The 12,390-nt window shown below is 45.2% G+C and overlaps 1 protein-coding gene across 3 annotated transcripts in view; it reads right to left on the bottom strand.

The window, feature by feature from the left end:
* Positions 1–540: 540 nt before the first annotated feature.
* The window catches only part of LOC143823723 (polycystin-1-like protein 2), a 45,225-nt gene continuing 33,375 nt past the window's right edge, over positions 541–12,390 (bottom strand). For 2 of the 3 annotated variants that reach the window (XM_077310284.1, XM_077310285.1), the window contains exons 31-43: positions 11,805–12,033; positions 10,939–11,170; positions 10,203–10,299; positions 8,838–8,978; positions 7,417–7,602; positions 6,978–7,305; positions 6,185–6,318; positions 5,834–5,961; positions 5,028–5,188; positions 4,383–4,593; positions 3,176–3,277; positions 1,829–1,960; positions 541–1,205 (exon numbers count right to left, since the gene is read on the bottom strand). In XM_077310284.1, coding sequence (XP_077166399.1) covers positions 1,080–1,205; positions 1,829–1,960; positions 3,176–3,277; positions 4,383–4,593; positions 5,028–5,188; positions 5,834–5,961; positions 6,185–6,318; positions 6,978–7,305; positions 7,417–7,602; positions 8,838–8,978; positions 10,203–10,299; positions 10,939–11,170; positions 11,805–12,033 — 2,207 coding nt within the window. In that variant the 3' untranslated portion in view covers positions 541–1,079. The remainder of the gene's footprint in view (positions 1,206–1,828; positions 1,961–3,175; positions 3,278–4,382; positions 4,594–5,027; positions 5,189–5,833; positions 5,962–6,184; positions 6,319–6,977; positions 7,306–7,416; positions 7,603–8,837; positions 8,979–10,202; positions 10,300–10,938; positions 11,171–11,804; positions 12,034–12,390) is intronic. The other variant, XM_077310286.1, reaches the window with a different exon arrangement.

The following is a 12,390-nucleotide window of genomic DNA, read 5'->3' as shown; positions in this document are numbered from 1 at the left end:
GGTCTCTCTGAATGGTTTAATCCAGGGGTAGTCCAACTGCGGCCTTCCAGATGTCCATGGACTACAATTCCCAGGAGCCCCTGCCAGTAAATGCTGGCAGGGGCTCCTGGGAATTGTAATCCATGGACATCTGGAGGGCCGCAGTTGGACTACCCCTGGTTTAATCCAATGGAGGTGTCAAACCTAAAGGCCCTTTTAAAAAGTAAGGAAGAGAGAAATTGCTTTGGCAAGGGAAAGTAGGCAGAGATATATCCTAAATAAAGTTGTTTTGGAGCACAGGAGAGAGGTATGTTTAGCCCTTTCCCTGCCAGCTGTTTCTCTCCAAACTTTGTTTGAGAACATCGGCTTTGAAAGCCCACAAGAGGAAAAGCAAGTTGGACCGGTGATTGGGAATAGAGATGCAGAGGATAGGTAAAAGGTTTTGTTTTCTCCAGCATCACTGCTTTGATCCAAATTTCCCCTTCTGAAAACTTTTCTCACCTTGTAAAAATAGATTTGTTTGTAAGGTCCACAGTAAAAACAGGCCACAAATTACTGGGAAATTTTCATTTTAATATGCTCCTTCTAATACATTTCTTAAAATGCAAAGAATGCTCTTTGTATGCAGTGCCACACTTTTACACTATTTTTGTAGCATTTAAACATTGCATTTACTGGTATCATTAAGGCGCAAAATTCATTTGCCCAACAAATTTTTCTGCCTTAGTTTATCTATAACATACAGCATTTCCCAATAAAATAGTTTGCAAGAATAATTACATTTAGAACTAGACATGATGCTATCATTTGTTTTCAACACTTAAGCCAGAAGATACTTTAGCATTTATTTTACACTGAGGAGTAATGAAAGAATACAGCAATATACACAATCAAGCAAGTAGCATCTTCATCATTCTACGTGGTACTCCTCCTTGAATCTATCGACCAAAGTCCCAAAAGCAATTATTAAAGCTCAAGCTGAGGCCTCATTCATGAATATAGTTCTGCCTTAGCTTTTCACAAACACAGGAACCACATTATCAAAAGGGCATCTGCAACTCAAAATGCAAACCAAAAGCCGTGTTAAATTGAGGCAGTTGTTAGTTGCTTGTGGGTTCTTCCAGTCGCTTGTCACAGTCTGGTTTAGGATCACTTTTGCATTTAATTCCAAGAAAGCTGCATATTTTCATCAGCATCAGATCAACAATCTCTTCCTCATCGGAAACCTTTAGACAAAAGAAAGGCATTTTGTGACGCCATCTCATTGAGGGCTTGTTGGAAGCTCAAACTGGCAAAGGTAGAAGCTGGGAAAGGAGGTATAAGTAATTCCTGATCAAAATTAGCTTGAAGATTTTCTGATCTCATTAGTAAGCCCTTTCTGTGAGCGACCATGTTCGAATCGCATTTTTCAGCTTGGAAATGGAAGTTATGGGGAAAAGTGCCATCCAGTGACGCTTGATATAATCATCTAATACTGGCAATGAAGTACAAGGCCAATCAGGTTGTAGAACTTCCTTCATAAACAAACAAAGCATCCATCAACCCCATACCTAATTTGCCTGGTCACCTGGGGTGAGTAAAAAATCATCTGCAGGAGACCAAGTGAATGAGAGCTGGGGCCTACTCCCAGGTAAGTATGCAACTGCAGCCCCAGTTGAAGGGGCAAGAAGCTGAGAGCACGTAGTGCCTTAAACAGCAATCCCAAGGAGGCCTAGTTAGGATCCTATTCCGGTCTATTCAGTGGGCTTACTCCCAGGAAAGTGTTTTGCACTGTGCATTTAGTGGAATCTCCTAATGCATGTGCAGAGCTGGGGAATCTGTGGCATGCTTAACAATTGTGCAGACAAACCTGGTAATGCTTCTGTTCCTCGCTGAAAGCCACAAGGATAACTGAAATGAACAGATTCAGCACCACAAAGGTCATGAAAATGATGCACGAGCCAATTAAGAAGGAGCCCAAAATGGGATTGTAATCCAGGACCTGAAACATACAGAGCCTTGTGTTATACTCTCGCGAGGAGAGAACATGGCTGCAAGCAGTTAGATGCATCTTTGTGGCCTGAAGGCACTACAATGCAACACTAGCAGAATTGCTTCCTTATGTATCCTTTTGCATTGCATTTAACATTTCACTCATACTCCTGTGGAGAGTCTAGTGGCCATGTAAAAAGGCCATGTTGTTATCCCTGTGGCACAACTGTGAGGCTGAGAGAATAGTGGCTTCCTCAAAGTCGTTCACAAAATTCTGGGGCAGGGTTGAAAGGTGGGAGGAAAATGGAGGAAATTAGTTTACACTTGTTGCAAAGTGTCATTCAGGGCTATCACTGATTGTGGTCAGCCTGACCGTAAGCAGCAATATGATTATTCATTTTTATCCCATTTTCTTCCCGATGGGGTCCCAAAGTGGCTGTCAACATTCTCCCCTTCTCCATTTAGTTCTCACAACAACCCTGTGCAGTAGACCTGGCCAAGTGTGTGACTGAGCCAAGGCCCACCAGTGAGCTTTTGGGGCAGAGCAGGGTTTCGAACCTGGGTCTCCCAGCCTGACCCTTAAACATGACATCCCACAGGCTTCCATGAGATGACACGACAGGGTATAAAATACCATCAGAGCCATCATTGAGCTGATGGATTAGATTCCCCAGTAGATAAGTTAGCTACAAAGGCAGGTGATATAAACTGAGACCAAAATCCTGGGAGAAGAAGCTCCCTCCTTCCCCATTTTGCCACCAAACCATCCCCCCTCCCAATCCTGCTTGTAGCCTGACTATTTTTGTAATGTACAAGGAGTAGGAAGGAGACAACCTGTGCCTGGACAGGAGATAATGGTCTCAAAACAGTACCAATCTTCCCGAAACAGCAATCTACCCCTGGTTGCTTCTTGCTAGCCGATTGCAAAAGTCAGGTGCCCGTCTGGGGGCAAAACTATTTCCCTGCACTCCCCCCTGGGGTGTGTCACAATCATCAATGACTTTGAAGCCCCCCAGACATCTAAAGCCACTCATGGGGTCATTTTGCTCACTAAGAAGGCCTTCTTGCACCTTCTTGAGAGTGTTAGAGGTTCACCATAACCAGGTGTTGTAACTTGTCCATCTTGGAGCTACACAGGACTCCATCTGGAACATTCTAACAAGAAAGGGAGCTTTTCTGGGTTTTGTTTTAATAATCACCCCCTGAAAGGTATGGTATTTCTTACCTCTTCATAGTTGAAGATTCCAAGCTGAAGGCTGACCATGGTCTCGGCTGAATCAAAAAGGGTTTTGTAAGAATTCAGCTTCCAGCCATAGATCAGGTTTGTCTAAACACACAGAGAAAAAAAGTTACACGAACTCACACAGATCAGTTCAGGAAGGCATTAATTCCTAAAGTTTTTAAAAACTGTGCAGCATAAAAATCGTATAATTTTAACATTAATACAGGCATTTTAAAATTAATACAGACATTCAACCTTTGAAGGTCCTGACTGTCATCTGTTGGGTTTTTATGGCTCCAGTTCCCCCCCCCCTTTTTTTTGTTTTGTTTTGTTAGGAAAGGCTGAAGACAGCAAAGGAGAGGAGGAGCCACCAACATGAGATGGATTGATTCAGTCAAGGGAGCCATGGTTTCAGCTTGCAAGATGAGAGGAACACTGTTAATTAATTAATTCATAATCGGAAGCAACTTGATTGCACTTAACATACATCACAGTTGTCTTGTAATTTTTATCTTTCAGGTACGTTTCTGCTCACAGTCAAATTAGAGAAGGACAATGTGTCTTAGAATGGCAAGATACATCTAAGCTGCTTCAGGGACCACGAAGGTAGTTCAAAGACATGGACTATGCAGACAGAATGCTTAGCTGGTCCCCAGGCAAGGGGTTGAGTGTGGATTCCTTCCCGTTTAGCAGTCTGCCTGACAGATCAGTGAATCAAACTTTGACTCAGCTGTGAGATTCGCCCTTCCTCAATGCAGAAGGAGGAAGGGAAAGTAAAGCTGAAGGTAGGAGCAGGAAGGGAACAGAACAGAAAAAGGTGGGAGGGAAGGCTGCTAAGTGGAGGAACTAAAAAGGTAGGAAGTGCAATGGAGAGAAGGAAGAGGCTGCAGGCAGGGAAAGTAAGAGGAAGAGAAGGAATTGGAAAACAAAATCCCTGCCCCATGCGTTCTCACAGATCCCTCACTTATGTACTTCCATAAAGCAGGATCATTTTAAAAAATTTAAAACATGTACTTAATGGTGCTCTTAGCTTTTTTTCAAACGTCTTTTCCTCCTCAAACACATTTCAATCATACCGTTCTGCTTTCAAACAAGAAATGGGGACAAACCTGCATAATAGCTTTGCCACTTTTTATAGACAGAGCTGTACGAAACACAAACAGGCCCCACAAATGGCAGATAAAATTGGATAGACCAGAAGGCGACTCACAGCTATGGAGTAGGCAAGGAACATGATGACGATCACAGTCACAAATCCCGAGATGTCCCCCCAGGCCCTCCGTAGGGTGGAGGTGATCATGTTCAATTTGGGGTTCAGCCTCAGGAGGTGCCAGAGCTTCACGGTGGAGAGAAGTACCAAGAAGGCGATCAGATAGCCCAGAATGGCATCAATAGTTGCCGTCTGATTGAAGCTCGCAAACCTGAGGGGATGGACAAACGCCAGTCCATCAACATTTCTCTCCAAAGAAGAAGAAAAAGAAGGTATTTTGTACCCCTACTTTTCACTACCCGAAGGAGTCTCAAAGCGGCTTACAAGCACTATTCCCTTCCTCTCCCCATCCTGTGTGGTAAGTGAGACTGAGAGAGCTCTGAGAGAACTGGGACTGGCCCAAGGTCACTTAGCTGGCTGCACATGAAGAAGGAGTGGGGAATCAAATCCAGTTCTCCAGAATAGTGGCCATTGCCAAGCTGGCTCTCAGAACATTCATGGAATGGTTACTTCTCTTGGAAAGGAAAATCCAACCATTGCTTATCTATTTTTGTTTTTATATAAATGAAACCCAGGTGAATGTTAGCTGTTAGAAAAGAGGTTCCCTTTTTGTTTTTAAAAAAGTTAGGGTGGCCATGCACTCACTCATCCTTATGTTCCTGGTAGTAGCTGATGTCCCATAAGCCCAAGATGGTCCGTCGTGCAAACACCAACAGAGCACTCCAGCTGATGGAGATAATGGCCAGTTCCAGCAGGTTCCACTTGTTACGGAAGTAGTTCCATTTTAGAGCACGAATGAGCTTTCCCTGCAGGCGCACCATGTTCCGTGCCCAAGCACGCCCAGGCATAAAAGTAAGAGGGGAACAAAGCAATATCAGAGCACTACATCTTGTTCAGTGATTAGGTGGAGGTAGTCCCAAAAATCTGATCACAGTCCAGATAGATGCTGGGGCAGATTTTGGGACACCAAGTTGGGGGGGCTCCCATGCCTTTCACAGCTGCTTGGCACATAGAAACTGAGCATGGGGAGGAAGCAGTGGGGAAAATGACTTGACAACAGGACCATCTGAAACATTATTTTGTATTATCAATCTTCTCAAAGGCTTTCGCTGAAAAGAAGAGTATGTAAATATAGATCAACAACAGTGACCAATACACTCCCTTCCGGAATCTTGGCAATTAGCACAGGAGCTGTGGTGCAGTGGTAGAGTTTCTGCTTGGCATGCAGAAGTTCACAGGTTCAATGCCTGGCATCTCCACGTAAAAGAACCAGGTAGTAGGTGATGAGGAAAACCCCTGCCTGAGGCCTTGGACAGCCATTGCTGACCTGAGTAGACAGTACAGACCTTGATGGGCCAATTCCTTGATCCTTGGTACATTTATATGTTCATAGTATTCATGGGAGTTGGGTTGTCAGTGTGATGGAGGAAAAGTTTCCCACAGGGTCTTACCTGTTCCACCATGTAGTAGATGACAAAGAGGAAATAAATCACTTCTGCTGCTACCACAAAGATATGCAGGCCATCCGTGTATGGATAAAGCCGGATACTCTGCAGCTCGGCCCGTGTGAAGAAAGCCCCTGTGAAATCAAAGTGCATTCAGCAGTCTGCACTGCATGCTAACTCGTTTCCTCTGCATTCAAAGTAAAACTATGTGGGTTTTGTATTTTAAAAGACCCCCAATTGCATGGTCCCAATCTAGGCCTTGCAGCACTGGGGGAAAAGCATCCCCTGTGGCTGCCATTTGGCCACAGGAAAAGCAATTCTCTTGCTCTTTAATATTGGTAATATCGGAGCATTCACCTAAGGCATTGGTTTCGAACATGAGGCTGACGATGCAGAACAGGTTCACATTGGCGTTGTAGACGGTGAACTCGACAAACACGGCTCTCGTAAAGGTGTCCAGCCAGACATTGTTGAAGAGGTACTGGAGAATTCTGCCAAAGAACAAGCAGGTCGAATGGGAGGGTCTTCAGCTTTACAAAATACTGCGGTGTTAAAAATGGTGTGTATGTGCAGAAAGAGTCTCAAGTCACAGTTGACTTATAGCAACCAAGCAGGGGGCTTTCAAGGCAAGTGAGAAGCAGAGGTGGTATGCCCTTGCCTTCCTCTGCAAAGTCTTCTTTGTTGGTCTCCCATCCAAATACTAACTAGGACTACCCTGCTTAGCTTCCACAATCTGACAAGATCAGGCTGTATAGTACCACCTTCATGCCATTATGAATGCAAGGAAATACAAAATATGGATATTGCATGCCCACGTTTGCCTACTCCCTCTAGTTTTTCCTCCTCTCTGAGCTGATTGGGAAAGGGAGCCTAATTGCTTCTCAAATGGGTCAGGGGGTCGTTGTTTACCCATCATGAGTTTGCCCACTGTCACATCCATATTTGGGCAGAACTCCAGGAAGTGCCCATGAGATTCCTAGACAGTCTCCTCTCAATACCCTCAAGGTGGCTGCTTCATGTCCCTCCAGAGCTTGCCAGGGATATTATGTATATATCATGCATGTGAAACGCTACCCCAAAGGCCCCACCCTCAATGAACATGTGGTTATCATCACAGTAAACAGTGATAAAAGCATTGCAGGATGAGCACCTGGAAGCATTACGGGAATCTGTCCCCAGGTGAACCACGTATCCTCCACCTCTGTAGACGGCCAGTTTCCCCCAAATGGGGTGCCCTCGCAGTTTGGATTGACTCTGGTACTGCCATGCCGAATTCAGCTCTGACGTGTTAGCTGTGAAAGAGACGTTCCAGCGTTCCCCGTAGTCTGATGTGTCTTCTGCGTCGAAAGAATAAGAGGCGTGGCATTCTCGAACCGTCCGCTGCAGTTGAGGGTCTATGGGGCAAGTCCTGCCCTTTACTCTCACTTGCCGAATCCGGGCACTGCCCACCAGCTTGGAGTTGCCGTCTGTGATGAAGCCTGGTTGGGATTTAAGGAGGTGGCGGAAAAAAAGAGTCAGAAAACGTGCAATCTGCCAAACCCTTCGCAATGCTTTCAGAGTCAATTTGATTCTGGCAGAAGGTTTGGTACCTTGATACGGGCCATATAAATTGCTGACCAGAGTTGTCCTGGCCCACTTGAAGAAATCCTGATAGCTGAAGATCTCTTGGAATCCATCCGTGAAGCTGCTCTCGATGTGCTTGTTCAGGTAATAGGAGTTTGGATCACGCTGCCCGTAGGCGACCAACAGCAACATCCACAAGAAACCAACATAGGCTGGGAAATGGGGCCGGAGAGCAGTTAGTTTTCCATTTCAAAACAGTGTCTTTTCTATCTCATGGGAACCATCTGGAATGCTGGATCACACAGCCTGGATAAGATGGTCTTCCGGGCCCTCTCATGCACAAGTTCACACGTATCAGGAAGAAGCTAGAATATTGCTCCGATGTCAACATGGAGACTGTTTCAGAGGGTAGCCATGCTGATCTGCCGTAAATGAGTTAGATTCAAGTCCAGTAACACCCCCAAAGAACATAAAGATCTTTGGGTTATCAGCAGGGCCGGATTTTCCTGTAGGCTAACTAGGCTTCAGCCTAGGGCCTCAAGATCAAGAGGGGCCTATATTCATAGAATCATGGAATCATAGAGTTGGAAGGGGTCATACAGGCCATCTAGTCCACCCCCCCTGCTCAATGCAGGATCAGCCCAAAGCATCCTAAAGCATCCAAGAACAGTGTGTATCCAACCTTGTAATTCAAATTGTTAGCAAAATTAAAATTACACTATTATATCAATCACAACATGTTTCATTTAACATACTGATATATATCACCGTAATGATGTATTTTATTATCTCTCATGTAATTTACAAACTTAAAAATGGGAGGTGAAAGGGCCACATCAGTGGAATAGCCTAGGGCCTCTTTTCATGTAAATCCGGCCCTGGTTATCAGCTTTCGAGAGTCAAAGCGTTCTTGGACAGACACAACCCTCATCTGTTGAAGAAAGCTTTGACTCTCAGAAGGTGAGACACTGAGTGGTCTCTCAGGTGCGACTGGACTTGAATCTAACAGTTTTGAGGCAAAAGGAGAGATGGATTTCAGGGGCTCCCCACCGGTTGGTACTCCCACTTTGATCAAGAGTTGGCAATGGTTTACAAGGCAGATTTGCCCGTCTGCAGCCTGGAAATGCTGTCCATACTTTCACAAATGAAATGGAATACAACAGTTTTCTATGAGCTGGAGTATTTTAAAAGGGCAGAATGTTTTTTTTAATGGCTTCTACCTGCTGTGCTGCATGCGTTTGGGTTTATCATCTTGGGGAGAACAAGCCTTAAAATGCTTACAGTCCAGTTGAAATTCGTTCTTTGCTTAGTTCTGAAAACTTTTGAAATCTATTTCCAGCAGCCTGGGTTTGGGGTGGACTACATCAGGATCAACCATCACCTTGTTTCAAAACTCCCCATCTTACCCTCCCCGATTCCACCCCAGCACCTTCAGAATATAAAATACCCAAAATTTCTCGGATCAGGGCGAATGCTTTCTGCTCCTTCATGTGGTTGCTCTTCATTTTCTCAACATGAGTTGCAGGAGGCGGCTGGTAGCTGTTGCTTCCACTGTCTCTACGGGTTCCAAAGGGAAGGTTTGAGCCACCTGCAGGCAAGAACAGAAGAAGATCATCTTTTGCCAAGCTGGTGTTGGGTTGACAACCTCCAGTCAGGGCCTGGAGCTCTTTGACTGGGCTTACCAACTTTGGGTTGGGGGATACCTGGAAACTTAGGGGTGGTCTCCCAATCCAAATGTTGACCAAGCCCAACACTGCTTAGCTCAAAATATCTGACAAGTTCAAGTTCATCTTGGCCATCAGTCTAAAGTAGAAAGCCCACCATTCCTCCCTTTTCTGACAACCACAAGCTGATTTTACTGTTGCCTTTTATGCTAGGAAAGTTTGAAAGGCTTTTAGATTTGGATGCTAAAATAATGGTCTGATATCAACATGTTAACCATTTTTTAGAATCTGTTTTGTTAAAACCTGCCCTGAGTCCTTCCTGAAGAAGGAAGCTGGAATGTCCGTCTTTTAAAATCAGCAGGCAAAACATCACCCCCTTCCCAAAAGAGAACGTCTAGCAATGCAAAATAGCCACTTACCCAGCACCAAGAATGATAGGCAAAAACCAAATAATAGTTGAAACATAGAAAAGGCTACAGATATCAAGGGACATAAATGATTCACGAACCATCATGGTTGTTGAGAGAGGCAGGAGGAGAGAAAACGCTTGGCTTGAGAGGAGATAAAAATAGACATTCAAACAAGGGGAAGAAGGCTCAGAGGAGTGAAGAGCTGGCTGTCAAACGTCCACTTCAGAAAGATTACAGATACATTTGGAAGGCCTCCAGTTCAGCTGGATCAAGGGCTAATTTTGTTGACACAACTACTTTGGTGAAAGGCCATTTCACAAGGGGAAATGGGAGGTTCTAGAGTGCTAATGGACCTGTCTGGCACACAAATTCCAGGAGAGAGTTTGAGGATGTTACACTTTTTCCCTGAGTGGTGAGAGTCTTGAGGATAGCCCTACAAGGTTTGTAATTTCTTTTGGCTGAAAGAGAGGGAACACTGGAGACTTCTGGTACCTGTGAAATATTTGTTTGTGGACAAATACGCAAGCAGAGCCTTAAAATATAGGCCTCTGAACTTATGTCAGGTCCTCCTGAACAATAAATTAACCTTGGCACTGCTCTTCCCCAAATCAAGCCACCAGTTTAGCTAAATCCAGATTAAATAAATGCACCTCTTGGTTTAAGGGGTGTTATTCAAAAGCAGAGTAAGGGAGTCCCACCCATCAAGGGCCATTAATGTCGAATGGCTCAATAAACTACCTGGAGCAGACAGCGGTCCATTAATGGCTGTATTCTCCTCATCTTCCTGCTCCACCTTTTTCAGAACCAGAGCAAAGAAAGCAGCAAATCCTAAAACCTGGAAAACATTGGATGCAAAGCAAGAGATACATTTATACTGGTGAGACTTGTTCTAGAATGGTTGGTTTCGGACATCCTGCTGTCGTGTTTATACGGACAGAATAGACACTGGGGCTCCCTGTTTGGTTTGCTAAGTGAAGACAAGGTCCGTGAATGACCCAAACATCAGGCTTCTATTTCACTGCCTTGGCACAAGGCAAAAATCTTTAAAACTAACCCCCCCCCCCATATATACAGTAGTCGGACAAAGGATTGATCCGTTAGGTTTAAACCAATTGGATCTCTGGAGAATCCTGCCACAAGCCCACCAAACAGGCTGTTTTAATCCACTGGCTCCTGCGGGGAAGCCAGCTAACCATGAGCCAATCAGAGGCTGAGAATCTCGATCCTACCTCAGACCTCAAGCTCAGTCCGCAGCAGGGCTGCATACACAACAGGAGCTGTCGTAAGGTGGGGAATTGGGCAAGACAGAGCAAAAAAGTGGCTGGATACCATCCTGTGTTTATGAATTAATGATCCTTCCCAACTTAGACTGTCCAGTTGTGTTCAGACAACATCCACCAGTGTCACGATATTATCTAAAGCTTTTGGCAGCCAAATCCTACCTAACGACTGTGCATGGGAGATGGACGCTTACCTTCAACGGCTGAGTGATGAAAAGGCTTTCAAAGAAGGAGATGGCCATGGAGATGAGCCACTTGATGGAGTTCTCCTTGCCATAGTGGAGCCCGTAAAGCATCGTGAAGAATCCAGAGACGCCACTAGTGGCAGCCACCAGGAACCAGCCAATGAACACACACCACCAAGGCAGGCCTTTGGGTGCTGGCTCCTTCTTACTTTCTCCTGGAAGGCTGGGAGTTGGGCAACCCCTAGCGAGGCAAGGAAATTGGGAAGTTGCCTTGTAAAACACGTTCAAGAAACCAGAACAATGTACATTGAATTATCACCTCCAGGTGTGGCGCAAGCCAGAGTTGGCAACCCTACTTATTACAGAAACTTCTGAATCCCTTTGCATGTTGAAAATAGCAGAGAAGGTTTCAGGTCTAGGTGAGAATAGCTCCATGTGTGTGTATGATGTACTATCAAATCACTTCCGACTTATGGCAACCCTAGGAATTAGTGACCTCCAATATGTCCTATCATTAACAGCCCAGCTCAGTATATAATTATGAGCATGAGAATGGGTGACTCTAAACAGGGGATAAGAGAGAGCCATGAAGAAAGGTCCATCGATGTCTACTAGTCATGGTGACTAAAGGGGACTTCTATAGGCATCGAACCTCTGAATACGAGAGGTAGGAGGCAAGAACAGAATAGCATTCGACATCCTTTGTGGTTGGCCACTGCATGAAATAAAGTGAACTAGATGGACTACTGGCTTGATTTGGCAGGACCTTTCTGATATTCTTCTAGAATCTGGGAGAGAGGATGAGAACCTCTTCATTTTGTCTGGAAGCTACAGGTACGGCTTGCAGCTAGTGTTCCTTGAGCCCATTATCTTACTTTTCACTGGCGGGTGCAGCAGGATACAACTGACTTTCCAGGAAGTTCTTCATGTGCTGAACCTGCCGTACAGCCTGAGAGTAGCTTTGCGGGTTCTGGAATCGGTGAGCCCCCAGCAGTTCCAGTTCCGTCTCCACGTTCTGCAGCTGCATGTAGAGGCAACGGTTGTAGTCTCGGTGTTTCAGCCTTTCACTCATCCCTCTCTCTGGAGTTGGGCTCCTGGACTTTTCTGTAGGCAAAGAAGAACAGGGGTTTCATTTGTATTTCTCCAGAGTCAGATTTACACACAAGCTTCACAACAGCTATGAGCCTTAAAGGTAAAGGTAAAGGTATCCCCTGTGCAAGCACCGAGTCATGTCTGACCCTTGGGGTGACGCCCTCTAGCGTTTTCATGGCAGACTCAATACGGGGTGGTTTGCCAGTGCCTTCCCCAGTCATTACCGTTTTACCCCCAGCAAGCTGGGTACCCCCCAGCAAGCTGAGCCTTAAGGAACCTCTAAATACGTTTTAAAGAACACGTTACATGGTTTTGCATAATGCTGTGGCTCTCTGAACTTGGACATAGCTTAGGTCAGGCTTTCTCAAC

Source organism: Paroedura picta, chromosome 14 (assembly GCF_049243985.1).
Source record: "Paroedura picta isolate Pp20150507F chromosome 14, Ppicta_v3.0, whole genome shotgun sequence".
Taxonomy (NCBI): Eukaryota; Metazoa; Chordata; class Lepidosauria; order Squamata; family Gekkonidae; genus Paroedura; species Paroedura picta.
This window is presented reverse-complemented; position numbering and strand designations above follow the sequence as displayed.